A 22,430-nucleotide genomic window follows, 5' to 3' on the forward strand; every position below is an offset into this window, starting at 1 on the left:
GTATTAGTGGTGTTAGAAGAGATCATTTACTGAAAATATTGGATATTACTAGCTTTCCGTATGTTTTCACTTTATACTTGTCAAGAGTCCACATCACCTCGTGACATTTCACTGTTTATAAACCGACAGTCAATCACAGTTTCTTAGCCGAGGAATGTTCAAATTTCTTCCTTTGATTTAGTGACCATTTTCCGCGAAATAATGCATGTTTCCAGAAACAGTCCTCATTATACATTGTATTTTGTAGAACTGTCAGATGCCATTAGGTCTGCTAGTCATCGTCAGACCCGACACTGATATTCTATCATTGTTGTACAACGACTCAGTTACAAATAATGTAGTTTGCCTTTGGACTGTTGATATCATATTTTACAGTTCACGGCAACGATTATGTGGAGTCTATTCCATGTTCCTGTACTTCTATGCAAAGTTATACAGAAGATACTTTTTCCTAGATATTAATCATTGCAAGGGGAAAGGTCGCATTTCTTACACTTATGACTTGACGAGTATAGATTCTTAGACTACCATTCAAAATTCTATGTACTAAATCCATGAACGTGTAACGTTTTAACATTTCAAATGTCACACTGTGGATTCTATACAGTATAATAGCTCTGCCATTTTGGTACAATTCAACCTAAAAAATGTCCATATTCTTGAAAACTTTTTGGAGGAACGAGCTATTTCAGTAACACTGGTCAGCAACCTAGCACTTAGCATCGCTTGCCATGAAAGAAACTTCTCAACCATCAAAATTATCAGACAAGTGACATCAAAATATAAAAATACTGAAATTTTTGGTCATATTAATGTTACCATGACGAAAAACAATTCATCGTGGTCAGGAAACTTTCATGAAATGGTGCACTTTCACTTTATTTTCAGTTTGTTGACATGTGGTCGTCACGGATCTGTCGGGTAAACAATACAACAAACCGATGGAAGGATGTGTCCACTCTGTTTACATAGGACAGTTCTTTAATGGTTTAATCCTAAAAATTAGTCGTAGTGGTATCAGATACAAGACAGAATACTTTACTGAAATATTTTATTTTGTACATAATGATATCATCTTGGACAGGAAATTTTCATGAAATTGTACACTTTCACTTTATTTTCAGTTCGTTGACATTTGATCCTCACGGATGTGTCTCGTTAACAATTTAACAAACTGACGGAAAGGTTTGTCCAATTCAGTATCTGTAACAAATTTTTAAGAGTCTAAAAATGAGTCTTAGTGGTATCAGAGACAAGAACAGAGTACTTTACTGAATTTGATCTTCTACTGTGTGTTTTCACTTAGCACTGGTTTAATATCACCTTTAATTTGTGACATTTTATTTCACTTCGTATGAACTACATGGGAGATTTTTTTCTATTCTAGGAACGGTCAAATTTTTCCCTTGTTTTGATGACCGTATTCTGCGAATCATACACAGTCTTCTCAGAAACATTCCTCACTACTTTTCTAGGAGGGCTCTCAGACACGGTTAGAGTCTGCTAGTCATCGTCTAACTCTTCCACGATATTCTATCATCGTTGCAAAACGACCCAGTTACAAATGTAATATGCCTTTGGACTGTTGATATCATTTTTACAGTTTCGAGACAAGCATTAGCTGGAGCCTATTCCATGTTCCTGTAATTGTATGCAAAGTTGTATACTGACAGGATATATATAAGCTTACACTTTTCCGGGGTATGAATCAGTGCAGGGGGATGGAGAAAGATCGCATTTCTTACACAGTCCGTGGTATTACATTTCGAAAAGGACCAAAAAGCACTTCATCAACATTGATAAACGTTTAAAAAATCACTATTAGCCTAATTCTATTTCCTGTTTGACTGAATAAATTAAAACGATAACTGGCGGCAATTTACCACGGATTTTACACTTATGACTTGCATGAATTATTTGAATACCATTCAAAATTCAATGTACTTAATCAATGTACGTTTGATGTTTTAACATTTCAAATATCGCACTGTGAATCTTTTGGCCCTGTCACACCTTGATGATTTAGCCAGCGTATGCCAACGTATTGAAAATTTGGCGAATACGCTGGGCGTACGTCGAATACGTTATTGGTAAGTTTTGTGAAGTTAGAGTAGAACAGAGGGACTGTGAGTAAGAGCATGCTGAAGCATGCTGGTATACGTCGTAGTACGACGAGGTCGTCGAAAGCTTTTGAGCATGCACAAAACTTTTCGACGTATGCCAGCGTATGGCTCAGACATCCCGCACACGCTGGTTACGCGCTCGTTGACACACGTTCACACGCGTTACTTGTAAAGTTACTCATAAGTCGAAATACGTCGAGATTGTCCAGCGTACACAAAACGTATTTTAAGCTATTGGCACGTTATGAATACGCAATGTATACACCCAAAATTGAAAAATACAACGTTAGTTCAACAAGTCAGCATTTAGAGAAATTTTGATTCGTCGACATACGCTGGCTAAATCTTCAAGGTGTGAAAGGGCCCTGCAGCAATTATACCAAAGTTTCGACTACAAAATTGAGGAATTGAGTCAAGTCTGAAGTAGGGATTCATTGAGACTGTGACGCAGCTAAAATCAGTATACTCACCTTTGCAGCTCTTGGTCTTCACTGGTCGTACACTTCGTATCAAATATGCCCTGCCTATCACCTTTCTCTAATATTGTAGTCCCTCAAACGACTTTCACTTTAACGTTTGCTTCGAGCATGCGCAATAGCACGCAGCTTACAAGAGCTCAAGAGAGTCTTCTCATAGTCACTTCAATGACAAAACAGCACCATAGAAACATAAGAGAGCATACTAGGCGAGCGGCCAATTCAAGAAAAGTGGCTTAGTTTTCGAGTTTAATGGACCCACCGTACCCAAAGCTATGCGATACCTCATTTTAAAGCTTATTTTGTCTACTTTCGAAAATGCCTGCTGTACTGTCAAAATCTGGCAGCGTTACCATGGAAACGGGCCTTAAACAAAGTGCATTAAATTCAACGTTTTTAACCATGTCTGCTATTCTTGATGGAATGGATTGGTTTGAGTTACCAATTCGCTTTTGTGTGTTATATTATCATCCAAACTGTAAAACAGAGTATTAATTATGAAAAATGTTTGCATAATTACTATGTCACGTGACCTTAAAACTGTTAAAATTGATATTAAACTCTAAATACGCGTGCGTGAGAGCGATATCGTCTTTAAATATGTTGAAACTGACCCATTCTACAGCTTGCAGTTGTAATTACATCTTTATAGTTCTATATTTAACTTCTCGACACCGCATCTCATAACTTTCTGTCACGTGACCATTCATGCACCCAAATATTTAGTGCGCGTTTGCTTTGAAGATGCGCGCGTGCTGAACAGCTGAATCACTAATCAAAGAAGAAGATGGTGATCTTGGCGATCTTTTAGTGGACTCTGGCGTTTATGCTGGTTCAACTGTAAATCTCATGCTTGCCGGGAAACAGTTCAAGCGGGCGGTTAGAGGGTTGTCTCTTGCATATGAGGCACTAAACCAGATTTTTTTCTCTGCCTTTTTTGAGTGGTGTGAGCGTGAACGGTATCTGCAAACTATCCCAAACGAAGTTTGACAACAGTTGGCTTGTGTACAAGTAACATTGACTGAAGGTGATCAAAATGACAGTCTTACTGCAGTCAAAACACTCGATGCTTCAGTACTGAAGTATATTGTGCCACTTCTAATTAAGTTAAAGAATTTGGCGGAGTACATTCTCCAACTTTCAAATACTGGGATATGTTTCTCGATGCCGCACACATCATGCTCTTAAACATAAGAGCAGAACGAGAAGGTAATTGGGTTTTACATTTGCACACAGTGGCAGCAATGTTACCTTATTTCTTCTGTACAAATAGGACAAATTATTCGCGTTGGATGCCAGCATACATTTTAGAAATGCTTGAAATACCAAAGACTATTCAGTCAGCATTTGAAGACGGGCAATTTAGTGTTCGAGAAATTGCTGGCCGATTTAATGGTATTTGGAGTGACATTGGGACCGAAAAAACAGTTATAAGAGATTCAAAAAGTGAAGGGGAATTGTGGGTTTGACACGCAAGAAATCAGCCTTGATGAGATGGTCCTTAACTCGCCATATTACGGCAAGATATTCGATAGCAATGAAATACAGGGCTGGAATGACAATTGTAGAGAACAATGAACATGGGCAGACACAACCAGCTGCTATGAAACAAGATGAAGATCACGTTCAAACGTTGTCAATCACTTGAAGGATAACATGACAAATCCTTTTGAGATTAGTGATGATGCATGCTCAGATATTCTGATTAATATATCCACGGGTATGCATGCCTCTGAGGATGTAAAAAATCCCTGCTCAATGCTACTGAAATGGGTAACCGCAGGATGGAGGTATTTATCAATGCTGCATTCTCTGAAAATGAAAATGGTAGTTTTATGCTCCAATAAGTCGGTCACAACTTAAAACATTTAGTGACATGTCAAAAAAAACAAAAATCAAGCAGCAAGGGCATATAAAGAATGCGAACATCAGTTCTGAACTAGTCTTTCGCCGTGCTCTAACAATTGCGAATTGTCGGGATGATGTTACTCTGGATAATATCCTAAGTCATCCTATTGGACCAGTTCCAGTCTCTCTTTTCCACGAAGATGGTACAATGAGAAAATGTACAAAAGCGGAACTTGGTCAGAAGCTCGAAGAGACTGTTATAAGTCAAGAAACGCTTCCAACTATAGAAAAATGTTCAACTATATACATTCGCGATGCAATGGCTATTATTCAAATGATTAAAGGTAATAATTTGGTAACATTTGACGACCTTGGCGCTGCCTATTTGAGGCAGTTAATCACTTGTTTTGATAGGGCTATAACAGTTGTTGATGTCTTTGATAGACACGATGTTCAGGACTCAGTCAAAAGTGGGGAGAGAGCACGCAGGACTTGTGGTGTTGAGGGTGCCAGGCAGTACAATGTAATTGGTGGACGTTCAATTCCCCCTTGGAATAAGTTTCTTGCTGTTCCTGAAAATAAACAATCTCTCACCAAATTCCTGTGTGGCTACTTAGTTAACCATGCCCCATTACAATTTAGTCTCCATCCAGAATGGAAACTTGTACTTGCTGGAGGTTTTGCAGATGGGAAAGAAACAAAATGTGTTACAGCAAATGGTGTTTATGAAATGCACGATATGTATAGCACTCAGGAAGAAGCCGATACACGTATGCTACTACATGCCATAAATACTATTTTCGTAAATGAGACAGGTAAAATGGTAGAGCGTGTCATAATCAAATCCCCCGATACAGATGTTTTAGTTTTAGCAGTACATTACTTTCCTGAAATCCAACATCTCAAAGAACTATGGATAGAAAAAGGTGTCACCACTTCTGTTCGAAATACACATAGATTCGTACCTGTTCACGAGATTTGTCAGACTGTGCCTGTTACCTTTTCTCAAATCCTGCCTGCAGTGCACTCACTAACAGGCTCTGACTCAACAACCTCTTTTCTGGGTATCGGGAAGAAGTCTGTTATATTAATGCCATGAAATCAAATGGCTTCAAAGATTTTCAAAACCTCCTTTCGCTACAAGAAAGCGATGTAGAGATTGCAGTAAAAGCGTCCCGCACCTTAATAGCTATTCTGTACGACCCAAAACAAAAAGAAAAGATGTCGCATGACACTTTAAACAAGTTGCGAGTGAAATTGGCGACAAAAAGGGAGGCTTCACTGTCAAAGTTGCCTCCGTGTGAAGCTAGCTTCAAACAGCACGTACTTAGAGCAATGTGGCAAACTAAAATTTGGACATCCGCACATGTAAGCATGCCTGATTTAGGAACACCAACTGATTATGGGTGGCAGAGAACTGACCTAAAATTGTCCCCGGTTTATTTGAAGGTCCAACGGCTTCTGAGATCACCAAAGACTTGATATGCTCATGCCACGGCAGGAACCGGTGCATAGCTGTGTGTGCATGCCACCAAAATAACCTACCTTGCACAGATTTGTGTACCTGCCAGGCTAATGTGAAACATGTGGCAATACTTTAACACATGAATTTGAGGTCAAAAGTGAAGATTAATATAAAATAAAAAACCTTAATATTTCACAATGTGTGATTACTGTGCATAATTTACCATTAAAAGTATGTAGATTCTGTCATAATACCTCTGAATTTATTTTTAACTACATAAATTTGTGTTTCTAAATCAGCGCAATAGTTATACTAGCTCAAGCCCATTCGGGCTTAATCGGCCCATTTGGTTTAATTAGCATATCATTTAATTAATTAATTTACATATTTTGCTGATTTATTTATTTAATATTTAGGTTCGGTATCTTTATATCTGAATGCAACCTATATAGTTACTTAAATGGTTGGTAATCCGGGGTTATCACCATTGCACGCACGGCCGAAAGACGAAGCCAATGTTGAATAATATTTTCAATCCTTTTGTTTACTATTTGTGTATTAAAGTCATGCTGTTTTCAATTTGTGCGTGCTTTTTATGTTTTAGGAGATGAATTTGAATTTCAAACTGTTAACTTGCAAATTGCTGTTTTTAATTGTAATAGTAAAGGGCTAATGAATCCAGACAATGACGGTTATCGAACGATGTTACTGTTTTTCGGCTGGAAAATGTTGCAAACGGTCACGTGACTTGTAGCTTACTGCAGAATGGCACAGTATACATGTAGATAGACTCAAGTCAGTTATTACTTTTAACTTTTAGACGGTGTTTAGGGCGTTATATCGGTCCCTGCCCATAAATCGTAATTATTAGGTGTACTTTGTTTGAAGCCGGTTACCATGGTTACGCTGCCAGATTTTGACAGTACAGCAGGCATTTTCGAAAGTAGACAAAACAAGCTTTCAAATGAGGTATGACATAGCTTTGGGTACGGTGGGTCTATTAAACCGATTTTTCAGCTGTCCTGGCCGCTCACCTATACGTTGTCAGGCAGTGTCTGAATGCATTCTGAGCTCAATACACCTATTCGAAAATGGTATAGTCGGGTTGAATGGTCGGATTGTGACTTCGAATGGTCATAATTGGAAAGAAAGTAAATAGAGAAATCCTATACCTGCTGACCCTTTCAACTCTTTTTGGTTCTAAAACAGCCGTCGTCGTTTGCATTTTGGTACGATAAAGTGTCAGTTCTTGAGTAAAATTTGGGGGAACGGGCAAATTCATTGTTTGGAATGGTCCAATACTTGTCCTGCAACGTTCATACTATTGAGCTCATTGGGCCCTAGAGAGGTCGTGATTCCATTATTTCTGAATTTGTGCATGGACAATAATTGGCGTTTTCGTAGAATTCCACTCCTAACATTGTCCTCCTTTGTCTCTCAAATAGTCATATCTTTGTTGCCAAAGACGCTTGCTGACATATTTACACATATATAAACACTACGCAGCCTGTTCTATGTGATCTCTGGACGTGCATAATCTTATGATATACGATACGACACTATATGTAGATACAGTGCTTTGAGGCACGTTCTATAAACGCTCTTTTGTTTTCAAGACCTACATTTGAACTTTCTGTAAAATCCAACGCCTCAATAATAATTCTCTTCTAAAGCTGCGAGACCCAAAACAAGTTAACCCCTCCTTCTGTTTTCTTTGTAACAGTTTTAGCAAATGTCCCATGACGAACATACAGTTAAGAACTTTACTCGGCTTGGCGTCAGGGAGTCAGGGTATTTCTTCAATCATTATGCAGGCCATTTTATGTTTATCACTCTCTCACCTTCATTGAGACAAAAAATAACAAAACTCCAACAGCGGCAACTTTTGATGTTTTTTCCATAAAGCAACTTAAAGAAAATTTTTTGTTTACCGTCCTTGGATTTTTGAAAAACCTACCAGCCAGCCTGGGAAAAAAAACAAACACAGATCAAAAACAAGTGTATTAACATAAGCTCAATTTTAATTTGGTTTCTTTTAGAAAAATAATATTTTATTTGTAATAGTGTTAACATTGTGTTTGTTTTCTTAATTTTCTCTGAAACCTATCAGCACGCGGATGGCAAACAAAGAAATTTATATAAAGCGCCTAATAGAACAGTGCCTCGTATGCACGGAAGATAATGTACTTTTTCTATGGAAGAAAAATTATGTAAAAATGTCATCAAAATTCACCTGTCTGCTATTCTCACGTTGAACGGGCGGTAGTCGCTACAGCCATTGACCCCATTAACTGAGGATTCTAGAGGTCAACTTGATTTCCAAGGGTTCATTTCTCGATGGCCTTCAAAATCCGTCTTTTGGTGCTTTCAGATATTTCTTCAGTTATTGCATAGTGTTTAAGGTAATATGCGCCTCGAAACTGAAAGACTTAAACTTGTGCTCAAACTTTCCTCAATGAAACTTTCGACCATTCTCTTACTAAAGCAAGAATAAAAATCGGGGGGTCACCGTGCAAACTTTGGTACAAGAGAGACAAATTACCAAAGATTTCCCGATAATTGAAATTCAAAATGGCCGCCATCCCTGTGTTAACCTTACAGTGAAAAATAAAATTTTTGAATTTCGAAAAATTAAGGCGGTAAAAACTTTTCATTCACCACGAGCTTTAAAATGAGCCCACACAAGTGGTAGGTCAGAAGAGAATGGATACAATTAGAAAGCTCGAATTTCTATCCCCGAGGCGCGTTCTACCTTAACACCATGGAAGCGTCTCGGGACATGTCACAATATGGCGGTTCATTTGAATTTATTCTTTCACTTTGTCCATGTACATATGTCGGCCGTGTGTCTCGATAGCATATTATTCCAGCGCCACCAGTGTGTATTCCCACAGTGTGAATGTACTGTCGCTCGAAACATGATAACGTGAAAGTTACTTTTGTTGTAACAGTGATATGTCGCTGTTGTTAAGGAGGTCATTTAATCCCCCTTGATTTCTCAATATCGTAAATGAAAGTTAGTACACAAAAGCGAGTGCAATGTTTGTTTGTTTTGTTTGTTTGTTTTTATATAAAACACCCTAATCGTGCAAGACAGACGTCCATATGGACGCTTACTGTGTTTCACGACCTTGTTTCGAGAATATATAATTTTTGACATGTACATTGTAGATCGAATGATTTTTTCAAGGGCCGTGTGCTGATGTCTATACGATTAAATCAATTATTTGATCTTTGATTCATATCTATTGCATGACAGATCGAAGCCACACTGTTTCGGTCATGTTTAAAATCCCGTGCTTTGGCAACATCGCCAGTGCTTCACCTGTACAGTATGTACAGCGTCTTTATGGGTGTCTGTCCTGTATGTAAATCGACTCGTGTTGTCACATTGCGATTATATCATACCAGTATATTAATGGCGCAAATACTGCGATCTGTATGATCGGTCCAGACGTGAAATTAACCTTGCTATATTAGCAATATAGCAAGGTTGGAACATCACGAGGTTATCGAATAATTACCTTTTTGATATTTCACTCTAGAATTTCAATTAATGTCATCATATAACGGCAGTAAACCACCTCAGCAACGGGTATACCACCAAATTTCAACCAGCTCATGCAATCGCTATCGCTCGTGCACATTAGTCGTGAAATGATCAAAATCTCGATGTATGCCGTCGCTTGGTGGGGTCTATTACTTAAATATAGCATTTGCTGTTGTTTCAGTGCCTGTTTGTGTATGAACTTTGATGTAAGATATTGACAAAAAGACAGAGGATTGAATTACCCTGTAACACTGTAGTTCTCCATATGAAATTGCCCGCCTATTATGATATTGTTCACTATCTTCAATCAGTTTTCACCGGTAAAGGTCCACCGATAGAACGGAATGGACTTTAATTTGGCCATGGAAATGATGCGGGGTAGTTTTCTATCAGGAAATATCTGAGTAAGGAAACCCGTCAGATATTAATACATGCTACATTGTCCTCAAAACTTGATTATTGTAATTCCCTGCTATACGGACTCCCCAGATCCGATATCGGACTGCTTCAACGAGCTCAAAATACGGCAGCCAGAATCGTCACCCATTCAAGAAGAACAGATCACATATCACCAGTACTTCGTAGTCTCCATTGGTTGCCAGTTCAGTATTACTACAAAATTCTACTGCTAACTTACAAAGCTGTCTGATGTCTGACCCCAGTCTACATTCAGGATCTGATCAAGCCATACAATCCCCGTCGTTCACCACGCTCAAACTCCAAGAACCTGCTGTGTGTACCCAACTACAGACTTAAAACGTATGGTGGACGTGCCTTCTCCGTCACTGTACCACAACTCTGGAATGCTCTACCTTCTGACAGTCGACACTGAGGCCTAAAGTGTTAGAATTTTTAAACAAAATGTGAAGACATATTTATTTGCCAAAGCGCATGAACGTACACTTATGTTAAAAATCAGTGCCTTTGAAAATAACTTGGTTATTGATCCTGGCGCTTTATAAATGTTTTTGATTGATTGTTTGACTGATTGATTGATTGATTGATTCTAGCATCAGAGTCCAATGAGTCAGTCATTGCTCCATTTGGGTACAGTTGTAAACTATTTTGAGAATTGTTAAATTACTGTGAATAAATTCATAGTTGAACATAGAAAACAAAATAAAATCTCGTAATTATGAGCTTTCAATTGTCGTAATTGCGAAAATTTGATTTTAGTAATTACGAGATTTTGAATCTCGTAAGTACCAGAACATAAAAGAAAACTTGTAATTATGAAAATTGAAAACTCGTAATTACGAAATATTTTGAATTCATTTTTTTTCTTTCAAATATCATGGCACGAATACCCTTCCGTAAAACGGGACCCTATGCTGACGCAAATTTTAAATTAACGATTGACAAACCGCATTGCGTTTGTACAGTACTCAACGATACCTGGGATCCGGGAAGGGAGGGGTCGCAGAAGCGCCCTCACCCGAGCTAACTCGATCGTTCAGTTGATACCGGGACCAAAAAGAGCATGAGGCTGTGATCATTCATTTCGACGATTTTTTTACGGTGGGATAGAGGGGCATTTCTTAATGAGAGATATTATTCTAAAATTCTAGCTCAGGATATTTACTCTTGGAGTAGAAAGTAGAATAACTTTACCTCCCTCTGAAAGGAGACGGCAATAGCTCTCCGTACTAAAATTATTATCACAAAGAAACAAATCGGTGACACCTGAAATTTGTCTCTGAAACATTCATTGTCCCCTTTCTGTAAATGCACCCTACAGCATATATGTAAAATTAAGTATGTTGGCATCAATCCTTCGTGACAGCATTCGTACAAGAATGATCATTCGAATTTTTTCTTGAAAATTCTCCTAAACGGGATAAAAAACGATTTTTCTCTTTGATTTACGATGTATTTGAGTTACAATTCAGAACAAGACCGAAAGAGAACTCGGTAATACTTTTTGCATTATTTGTTTATTTTTATATGAAATGTGAACAACAAATGGTTTTATACTACATACAATACAAAACGTAAATGTGAACAAAAAAAACTTACTAGACAGTGATGAAAATACGTACAGATACTCGGATATTAGACTTAAAGACGCCATCTTTTCCTCTCATATCAAACTGACTGGAAATGCATTCAGCCGTTATCATTTAGAGACAAAGTCTTTCCACACAAATTTACTGACACGTTCCCTAAGCATTTCTTCGTCAACTGATAGCGGCAAGTGTTACACCTCACAAAGCAATAAACACAGCAGCGATGGCTTTGTGATAGTCATTGGCATTCAGATGATGAAACGGCATTGATTACTGTACAAGTCATGTAGCGCCGCCAAGCGGTCGACGTGAAAAAAACATATCTTCGGAGACCGGGATTTATGTGTGTGTCTCGTAAGGTCCGTCACAAAACTAAATATCATGCACTTGCTTCTTTTATACAACTATAACTTCATATATAGTATTTCCTTTTTATCAAAAGTAGCATGAGTATAAAACACAACATTCTTACAGTACATTTACCAATGATTTTGACGATGAGATACAGCTGGATATTGATACACTACCTAATTAGGTTTGTCAGTTTGCTGGCGAATTTACCCTTTTAGTGGTCAACTTTTACAACTTTGCGCCAACATCAGACAGACTAAAACAGCAGGTGACGCAGCAGATGTCTGTAAACTAATTTACTATGTAGTATGTTTATATCTTTACAGCAGCTATCAGTTTCAATGGTGACCACACAGAGACTGGTTGCCAAGTTTTACAAGCAGTTCAAATTCACGGAGAGGTGGTAAAAGAACGAGGTTACTGCAAATTTAGACTCAGAGGACAGTGTTCTTTGTAGTTGAATATCAATAAAGTTCATGACTTCAAAAATAATAGAGTGATGTGTAAAATGAACAAAGTTTACTTTGGTTATCAACAAATGAATGACACCACATTTCTCAATGAGCTGACATCGGGGCTACTTCAGTACGAAGTGAACTTGGGGGTTTCAGGCTATTTCGTGAACGTCATTTGTTTTTCTATATTGACAAGATTGTAGCGACAAGCGATAAAAACATTGCAACATTGTAAGAGTGTTTATCATTTCTAGTTGATCCGACGTTTTTATTAAACACAAAAAAATAATAGACAGTGTTCTTTGTAGTTGAATATCAATAAGTTCATGACTTCAAACAAAATCTAAAACTAACAACACAAATCGATCTGAAAGAATCAGAACATTTGAGTAGCGATAGCAATGTCTGGAAGTCAGGGCTTTGAGTCAGCAACTTTCTAGTCTAATAAAACTCAGACAACGAGATGTTCTGGTATTGCCAGCCATGGTGGGGCTTTGTATACATACGCTGACACGTAATTAGCAGCTATCAGTTTCACTGGCGTAATGATCTGTACATTTGTACAAACAGACGTTGAACCAGACAAAAAACGCATCACATCACACATCACTCTATTATTTTTGAAGTCATGAACTTTATTGATATTCAACTACAAAGAACACTGTCCTCTGAGTCTAAATTTGCAGTAACCTCGTTCTTTTACCACCTCTCCGTGAATTTGAACTGCTTGTAAAACTTGGCAACCAGTCTCTGTGTGTGTCACCATTGAAACTGATAGCTGCTGTAAAGATATAAACATACTACATACTTAGTAAATTAGTTTACAGACATCTTGCTGCGTCACCTGCTGTTTTAGTCTGTCTGATGTTGGCACAAAGTTGTAAAAGTTGACCACTAAAAGGTAAATTCAAGAGCAAACTGACAAACCTAATTAGGTAGTGTATCAATATCCAGCTGTATCTCATCGTCAAAATCATTGGTAAATGTACTGTAATATATATTTTACTTTTAAGAAGCAAATATTACTTTCTAACGGGCATCTCTGCTGGAAAGACCTTTTAGATCTATATCCCTTGCCGATAACTGTAATATGATGCATCACGTTCTAGTGATTGAATTTCAGATCGCCTTGTCATCTACTCCCGACTTAATTTGATAACTGTTCGCACACAGTACAGAGATGCACTTAAGGTAGCATGCACCTCGAGGACAGATATTCGGACTCTCAAACTTTTACAATATTATTTTGGCTTACCACTTGTGGGGGCTCATTCTGAAGCTTATGGCTATTAAAATAAAGATTTTACTGGCTTAGTTTTGTGAAAATCGGGAATTGTATTTTCCCTAATAAACATAACACACGGATGACGACCATTTTGAACGTGAATGTCGGTAAACATTGAGTGAATTGTTTCTCCCGAACCAAAATTTGAACAGTGACCCTGCCCCGCGATTTTTATTCCTGATTTTGAAACAGAATGATTGAAAGTGTGCTTGTGGAAAGTGTGAGCAAAAGTTTAGTTTTTTTTCATTTTCGAGGCGCGAACTGAACTTAAGGTAAAGGCCGACGAATTCGGACGCGCACACACTTTAGAACGTTTCTGCGCAGATTTAACTCCAGGCTGTCGCAAATGGGTTACTTTGTAGCGCATGTATTTAACATCACCTGTCATTGTTGTAATTGCGCTTTTACCTAATTTTTTGACCCAGTCTCTTAGAAATACATGTGATCTATAACCTTGTCATATTTTGACCCCCTAGGAAGCTGGTTTTTATTCAATATGAGCGAAAAATTAACATTTCTCTCCCATTTACATGGCGCATATTACCCATTCACCTGGGGATATTGTAAAAAGTAGCGTGGTGACACCCTTTTATTAAAAGTGTAAACTAAATGGTATTATGTCAGGATTTTATTTGCCAAGTTTGGTCAAAATGACACCATTCAAAACGACAGGAAGAAAGTTCGAAAATTATGTAGTGATATAATTTCGATATCGTCATTTTGTAATCGATACTTATGTAAAAATTTCTGTAAAAACATCATGAAAACTATACATTCGATAGATATGGATCTTAAGTCTTGGTATTTATTAAAATTAACTCATTTGCTAAGCTTTTTATAATTGTTTGCTTTAGTTTAAGTGAATTATATCATTTTTATTTATTTCTAACGACGCCATTTTAACGTCCGTTTCCATGGAAACGAGCGTGGTGACCCCCATTTTTTATTTTATTTTTGCACTTGCACAACTTCCAAGAATATTTGTGCAAAGTTTCAAGAAAATGACACCACAACTTAATTTTGACGTAATTCGTAGTACTTCACCTTAAGTCAAGATGTGTAAATGATAACGTCGAATGTCATCGGGGATATGTCTGTAACATATAACCTTCCATTAGCTGTGATTGGAAAAGAGTCGATTACAAAAGGTCAGTAATTCTATCTACTGTTATATGCAAATCTGTTGTTTTCCAGTTTTGGCTTCCTCTTTGTCTAATATCTGATTCTCTTTACATGACGTCCCAAATAGTGATAAACGGCCTAAAATGCTTATGAAATTCTATACATTTTCAGCACTGTGAAGAAACGGTTAGTTTCTCTCTCGCTCGCTTGCTTGCAAAAATCGAAAATTAATCTCTATTGGAAATTAAGCTCTTTTGGAAACAGTCGATCTCACTTCAACACTTGCATTACATTATACGCATGATGAAGACAAAGCCTGTCAGCAAACATGCTGGCACAGAGAGCTTGATGAAGTCTGCAGAACTCTCGTCATCGCCGGTGACCGCCTCGCAGAAGAAATTTCCCGCCTGGTCTTCCGCTTCAGCCTCCTCTAAGAAGTCTTCGGAGACGAACGTGCGGTCGCAGCGGTCACGCAGCTTGCCTCGTTGACACTCATTCATCTCCTTACTTCTCCTTGAAACCAAAACAAACAAACAAAATTGGAATAATATTAATTTGATGGGGAGGGTAGGAAATGACAGGGTAGCCAATGTGAGCAATAGTGTATTTCACCAGTACTTTAGAGGGAATCAAAGACTTGGTTCAAGTCGGCGATTAAAAAAACAAAATCTTTTAGATCAGTTTCTACTGTGTCTGCTTTGTTTCATACAAGTCTATTTGACTTTGGAAGCTCAGGATAGGTTTTCCTGGCGATAGAACGCGTTACCTTTGAGCATGCGCAGTAGTGAGTTAGCGTCTCTGTCGGTCTGTGCGTTTGTCTGTCTGCACGTTTGTCCGTTTGTCTGTTTGTTTCTCTAAAATTGAGGTCAGTTTGGGTTCCATGCAATTGATGGACATACTCGCACAATCCTTCGGCAAATGGGTCAGCTTTAAAAGCGGTCTCGAAATCGGATGAACATCGGTCCAGTTCGTCGACGTAGCCCGCTTGACATCCCGGCAGGCTGTCATTCCGTTTGTTGAACATAGGCAACATGGTGAAGTTCCCGTCGCAGAAGCTTGGAATGAATTCATCAACGCTCATGTTGCGGTGTTGCTCCATCATTTCTCGATCACCGTCCATCATGCCCGGCCTGCCCCTTCTGCGTCTCATTGGTCGGTCACCGTCATGATTTGGCGGTCTGCAACGATCGGCGTCTCCGTTCGCACAGCGTTTCACGTCATTCATCACCTCTCTGTTGAAGCAAAGCGACAGGTAGACAGTCAATTAACCATATGCAGACAAAAAGGATGAGGCACACAAGGAGGGTGGACACATAAACAACAGAAAGGCAAATGGAGGAAGATAACGAAAACAAACGAAACGATTTTATTTTGGAGATAGATAGAAAGATAGATAGATAGATAGATAGATAGATAGATAGATAGATACATAGATAGATACATAGATAGATACATAGATACATAGATAGATACATAGATAGATAGATACATAGATAGGTAGGTAGGTAGGTAGGTAGGTAGGTAGGTAGGTAGGTAGGTAGGTAGGTATAGAGATAGAGAGACGTACCTTCACCCCCTGCGTACTTACATACATACATACATACATACATACATACATACATACATACATACATACATACATGCATGCATGCATGCATGCATGCATGCATGCATGCATGCATGCATGCATACATACATACATACATACATACATACATACATACATACAGGTAAATAGGTTACTGTTTACTGTACTTGATAGGCGTGATTACAACACGCCACATGCTCATTCCGTGTCGCCATTCGCCAGAATACGTCACATGACGAGAAAATAGATACGTCTAGTCCCCACCGGATCGACTAAAGTGACGTCAGAGGGTATTTTTTGAAAAGCTATTTCCCTAGGGAAATAGTTCTGACCAAATTTGGAAAAGTGCCCGGTCACGTGACCGTAGTGTCGTCTGCAGCTTTGGAACAATGGCGGGTGACTAGAACGTGAAGTGCGTCCGGAATAGGTGACGACACATTCTCTAAAACAGATTTTCCAACATTTTCCAACATTCCAACAGCGTAGGAACTTGAATAGCTCATCGACGGAAAAGATTAAGGTGTAACTAAGGATGTAGCTAGGTATGCTTAGAATATTTTTTGAAAGAAAGTGGTACCACGTACAACTGAAAGCGCTGTGGAAACATCGCCCAGTAAACTTGTCACAATGGATTGTTGCGGTGCAAAATATCAAAACACATTAAAAACTATATAACAATACAACATGAGCACGTGGTGTGTTATAAAACACCTATAGCCTGGTCTTTATTCGGGCTATAGCGCTCGTCTATTACCCCTCGTGGCCGTGTGTTACCAGAAACACATCGCTATACCCCTCGGCCTACGGCCTCGGGGAATAGCGATGTGTTTCTGGTAACACACGGCCCCTCGGGGTAATAGACGGTCGCTATAGCCCTCATGACCAGGCAATAGGTGTTTACTATACTTAGACTGGTGGATGTTCGGATGCAGACAATAATTTATCGGTTAATAAACAATAAATTCAAAGTTATCACTATGGAGGTGTGTTACCTCCATAGCTATCATCTATCCGTTGCCATCTCTTTCCTAAAAATTGCTTTTTCTTTGATTACCTTTTCCTTCATTTAGTTTTGCACACTCTGGTAATGGACTCCACCGATATGCAAAGCAAATACTCCCGCTAGCTACTGCCCCCAGTTTTCACGTTGTTACCCTGACTTCCAGCTCATTAATGTCCCTTCTTTCACTTGCAGTTGTTGTTGCCTTAACCCCCTACAATTCCCCAACACTTAACGTGCAGTTGTTCCGTCCCACTTTTAGTAAACCCTAAGGTTGTATGCTCCTCCAAAGTGAAAGACTTAAACTTTTGCTCAAACTTTCCTCAAGGAATCTTTCAACCATTCTCTATGCAAATCCAGAGTAAAAATCGCGGGTCACCAAAAACCAAAGACGGTGAGAATTTTTGTCCCTCCATGGGTGAATATGAGCCCCCAGAAATGGTATATCAGAAAAGAATTGTGAAAGTTTTAGAGCCCGAATATCTGTCCCCAGGGCGCATTCCACCGAAAGTCCTCATTCTGTTCAATTATACTTTGCAAACACTCACCTGCAGTTATCACGGTTCTCTCTCAAAACCCTGATGGCGTGTCTCATGCACCTGGCAAACGATCTGCGGAACCAGAGTGTGGTTTCGTCTTGGCGCTCAAACGTTGGACATTCTTCTTCGTCGTCGTCCGGGCGGTCACGGTCACCATCCCTGTCCCGACAAAGGACAAGGCCGAGCACTGAGGAGGAATGGACAATCCATGTATTACGGAAAGAGTGTCATAAAGATATTTGATTTCGTGATCTGAATGAAGTCCCATTTGTTATACTACAGAAATTATCGCAGCGTACTGTTCAGGCGGCTTGGACGTGTTTAGACCGAAAGATCCGTCGCTCAAGGGCGCTCTCAACGCTCCCCCTCCCTCCTCGGGTGGGGGGGGGGCGTAGACAGCGCCCTCGATGATCTTTCAGTCTAGGGCGTAGTGAAATTACCTGAAACTGTACAAACGTTAAACGAAACTGTAACAATGACTGTAATTATGTAATCGATGACTTTCACAGCCTTGCAGAGATTAGCAGCCACCGCGAAAGTGCCCTCTAGGTTCATAAGGCTCACCATGTGCTTTAGGTCCAATGTGGTTTATATGGTGTGGCACTTTTTGAATTTGCGCTCCATCTGTTAGCTTTATCGTGATTTGGAAGTGTTTACAATTAATATGCAGTGCTTGTCACGCCAGTTAAGTTTATTGTGTGACAGCTGTCAGTCTCAAACATGCTGGAATTGACGGCTGCCAATCTTGGGCATTCTGGAAGTGATAACTGTCGTTATTTCAGGTAAACTTTAATCAATTTCAAATAAAATTTTAAAGTCAATTTTTTCTGAATAGTGAGCAACGATAATTTCGTTAGTAGTTTTAGCCCTGCAAGAATATGTTTTTGTTTGTTTTGGTTTCTTTTCTTTTTTTATGAAAATGTCCCGCAAAAGCAGCATTCAGACTCTAATAAGGTCAAGCCGGTAAAGACAGCATAAAAATCATAGTGTAGTACGCGGGGCAGCGGGGAGTTTGCTGAAGTCGTGACTGGTGTCATCTGTTGCGTTCCTTAAAAAGTGTGGCAAAACAAGACAGTAAAAATAATCCCGTCTATGTAGGGTTCAAAGATATTCAAACAGTCAGTCTGTCAAACGAGAGCTTCGCGTAAATGCCGGTCAACCATTGATGTTGGGTGCAAGATATGGTCGGGCTAGATATGACCAACTTTGCAGCGAGAATGAGCTCATAGATCTTAGATATATTCGTTTCTGAAAAGTGCATTAAAGGTAGAACGCGCCTCGGGGACAGACATTCGGACTCTCAAACTTTTTCAATTCTCTTCTGATATACCACTTGTAGTGTAATACTTCGACATAAAGAACCCGAGATATTTGGCATTAAGATCACCGTGTTACAAAGCATTATAAATTGTTGCGCTACCCATGCTCTCTGATTTTGGAAACGACGCTGTAAAGCAATCTGCCATCCACCGTAACAGTTTAAGTTCTCTCGTACTTCGAAAAAAACGGGCGAACGAATGACGTGCTGTTCATTCTACACAAGGTCGTGTTGATCCTCGAAAAACAACTAAGCCGAAGGAATCTTCAATAATGACCTTCGAAATGTTTTTTTCCCGAACAGAATAGATGTCTTTACAAAATGACGTTCTTGTATATAACATATGTTTTGTCCTGGACCTAAAATTATTTGTTTCAAAGTGTTTGTTTTGTAATTTTTGTACTTGTTTGTCAGTAGGTGCAGGACAGCGTATGACTTATATTAAGGTAATTCGCGCCTTAAAAATAAAAGGCTAGAACTTTTGCCCAAAATTTTCTAAAAAAACTTCAAACTTTCAAAATCAAGAATAAAAATCAAGAATAAAAATTGGGGCCATTGTTTAAATGTTGGTACTGGAGAAAGAAATTACCCAATATACACTGATATTTGAAATTCAAAATGGCCGCCATCCCTGTGTTATATCCATGGTGCAACATGACATTCTAAATTTCCATAAAAGCTGAAGAATACTGTTAGAGTTTGAGAGTCCGAATATCTATCTCCGGGGCGCATTCTACCTTAATACACTACCACATCAGTTTATGGTAGTTGTCTATGATGGATGAACAACGCCACTTTACAGATCATAAAGCGGTTACATGTTCAATTCTTTTCAGTTCGCAGTATTGAAGACATTGCAGACGAGCATCAAACATGCTACAACGCAATACAACTACATTCATAGCAATGTTACGGAGGTCGAGCAGAGTTATAACTTTAGAAATAATTTTTAACACCATTTGATGTGATACAGCAGGGGCTGCGTACAGTCATTCAAACACAGCATTTCTTAATTCGGCGAACTGAAATGTGTTAAAAAATCTGTTGATCAACAAAATTCCACACCATCATATGTCATAGGCCTCGTTCTATATTTGTGCTCAGGTATATACATGCAAATTAACGAATCGGAACATCGGTACTTATAAAAGAAGATAACTTAGCAACGTTTTGCTTTGAACTGTGACATTTACACATGTCCAAACGGTCACGAGGCTCCACGGTGGTTCCCCATTGGACGTCAGGTTCTTTTGTTCAATCTAATATCCTTTGCAGGGAAAAAAGATTCACTTACGTGTCAAAAAGAGAAAGAAAAGTAATTTACGATCCATGGATGCAGTCACGGTGTTTCAGTCCACTGAATAGTCCAACAGCTTTCTTTCAAACAGCTTTTGTTGTACCTGGAATAATGGAATGAGACGTGTGTGTATATATATATATATATATATATATATATATATATATAGTGTGTGTGTGTGTGTGTGTGTGCATCACGCCCATTTATGTGTGAGAAGAATAATATTGAGCAAGTCTCCCAGACGTATATTGTCTCTCACACAGCGTGCGTGAAATAATGTTCCTCTCTCTCTCTCTCTCTCTCTCTCTCTCTCTCTCTCTCTCTCTCTCTCTCTCTCTCATGGTTTCAACAAAATGCTTTGAATAAGACGCCCCGAAGTAATGTCAAACTACCCACGAAATTTGTCAGAGTCCTTAAGGCGCACCGAATCCTTTTCAATTCAGCATATACGCATGCGATAGAAAATCGACTGGCGAATTGAATGGGCGCTCTGAGCATTCTGATGTCGTATGTGTCAATAACGACTGCCTTCGACCTCGCTTATTTGTTGTTCGTCGCCATGGGTATGTCCATTTATTCGACCTAATATTCTCACGCTGTGATACAATATGAATTTTGACTTGTCCGACCGAAGATTTCCTTTTGTGCTTCTATTCGTCTCGATACCTTTGAAATAGTGCTGCTTTATGCTAACAAAGGTGTTCCTCTGCATGGGTACCTCGTACAGGTCACGGTGTACGTCACAAATAATGGCAAGAATAAATAGAATTGTCTCTGAGCAAAGCTTAAGGTTTTACACCATCTAACTGCCCACGGCAAGGTACACGCAGAAATCGCATTCAGGGACTACTCAAAACCATTTCATTTCAAAGGCCTCATGCTATACGGCTGAAATAGACAACTGCCTTAGTCGTCCTAGCTCCTTCTTGCGCCGTCTCGTATTACCTTTTTGTTCTTTTCCGCGAGTAAAATGGAGACATATTTGCCGTTTTTAAAACGCACCGCGACATCTACCCTCTTTGTCTGTTGGAATTTCAGCAAATGCCATATTTGAATGATAACGTTAACATATTTTTACACGTATTTTTTTTATTGTCACAGAAATCAGTGAGCACGTTGATAACCATGACATAGCGGTCTGTTTTAGAAAGGATCGGGATCGAACTGTTTGAAATCGATGATTGAGGTTCTGAGTGTGCAAAAGAGACAACAACCAGGTGCGATGCTGTCTACTTTCCGACAAGTTGTATAATTTCAGCTCAAGTATTCTTCTCCTCACTTTTTTTTCACATAAGCTCTCGCATTAACATGCAGGGGGTTACCCTAATCCCAATTCCCACGGACTGTAAAGTAGTACATGTGAACAACCAAAGGTCGCGTACCCGGGTCAGCTTTTTGTCAACTGCGTGCTTGGTACCGGGGAGCTCGTTTGTTCAGACACGCTGTACTGACCATTCAAAGGCGTTTCGTCTTTGAAGAAAGACCGTGTGAAGCGCAGCGTTCGTTCAACAGTTCGAACCATCAATACAAAAACATCAATATTTGTATCGTTACCCTAACGACCTCGGTAGCCTTGCTCTGTTCAATATGTCATATGAGAACGATTGATCCCCTGTCTTAAAATTCATATGATAATCGATCGTGCCGTAAATTTGCCGTTTACATCATCTGATACTGGAGAATCGAAACGCGCACGGATCAAATTTCAGAACAACCCTCCGATTATCAAAGAATATTTCATTCAATTCGCCCACATTGCACCTTACGCAGTGTAACCTGTGAATTTCAATATCCCGACGATCTTCATAGGATTTGCTTTCGCTTAAACTTCAATTATTTGAGCTCATGACAAAAAGGATGGCGATCATAATACTCACCCACTTCTGGCTTGTTGCCGTCTGTCTGACTACCTGGCGAGAAGTAGTTTTCATTCACTGAAGCACAGCGATATATAATTTGCTCCGGCCAATAAGCGCGCATTTCTAATTTGAGGCAAATTGAGCGCTT

The 22,430-nt window shown here is 39.1% G+C and overlaps 1 protein-coding gene across 1 annotated transcript; it reads right to left on the reverse strand.

Annotated features, from left to right (window-relative positions):
- Positions 1 to 11,377: 11,377 nt before the first annotated feature.
- On the reverse strand, positions 11,378 to 22,430 carry LOC139138880 (uncharacterized). Its single transcript, XM_070707456.1, has 7 exons — positions 22,301 to 22,430; positions 20,421 to 20,526; positions 17,818 to 17,995; positions 15,581 to 15,913; positions 14,599 to 15,194; positions 13,264 to 13,820; positions 11,378 to 11,935 (listed from the first exon to the last, which is right to left on the reverse strand). The coding sequence occupies exons 2-5, from the start codon at positions 20,455 to 20,457 to the stop codon at positions 14,969 to 14,971; spliced, it is 774 nt and encodes a 257-aa protein (XP_070563557.1). The 5' UTR covers positions 20,458 to 20,526; positions 22,301 to 22,430; the 3' UTR covers positions 11,378 to 11,935; positions 13,264 to 13,820; positions 14,599 to 14,968.

This window comes from Ptychodera flava, chromosome 8, assembly GCF_041260155.1.
Source record: "Ptychodera flava strain L36383 chromosome 8, AS_Pfla_20210202, whole genome shotgun sequence".
Taxonomy (NCBI): Eukaryota; Metazoa; Hemichordata; class Enteropneusta; family Ptychoderidae; genus Ptychodera; species Ptychodera flava.

Coding starts and splice junctions, on each gene's coding strand:
- LOC139138880 (XM_070707456.1), bottom strand. CDS start 20,457: ATGGATCGTAAATTACTTTTCTTTCTCTTTTTGACAC. Junction 17,996..20,420: donor TTTCTTTCTCTTTTTGACAC/GTAAGTGAATCT, acceptor ATTCCTCCTCAG/TGCTCGGCCTTGTCCTTTGT. Junction 15,914..17,817: donor GAGAACCGTGATAACTGCAG/GTGAGTGTTTGC, acceptor TTGCTTCAACAG/AGAGGTGATGAATGACGTGA.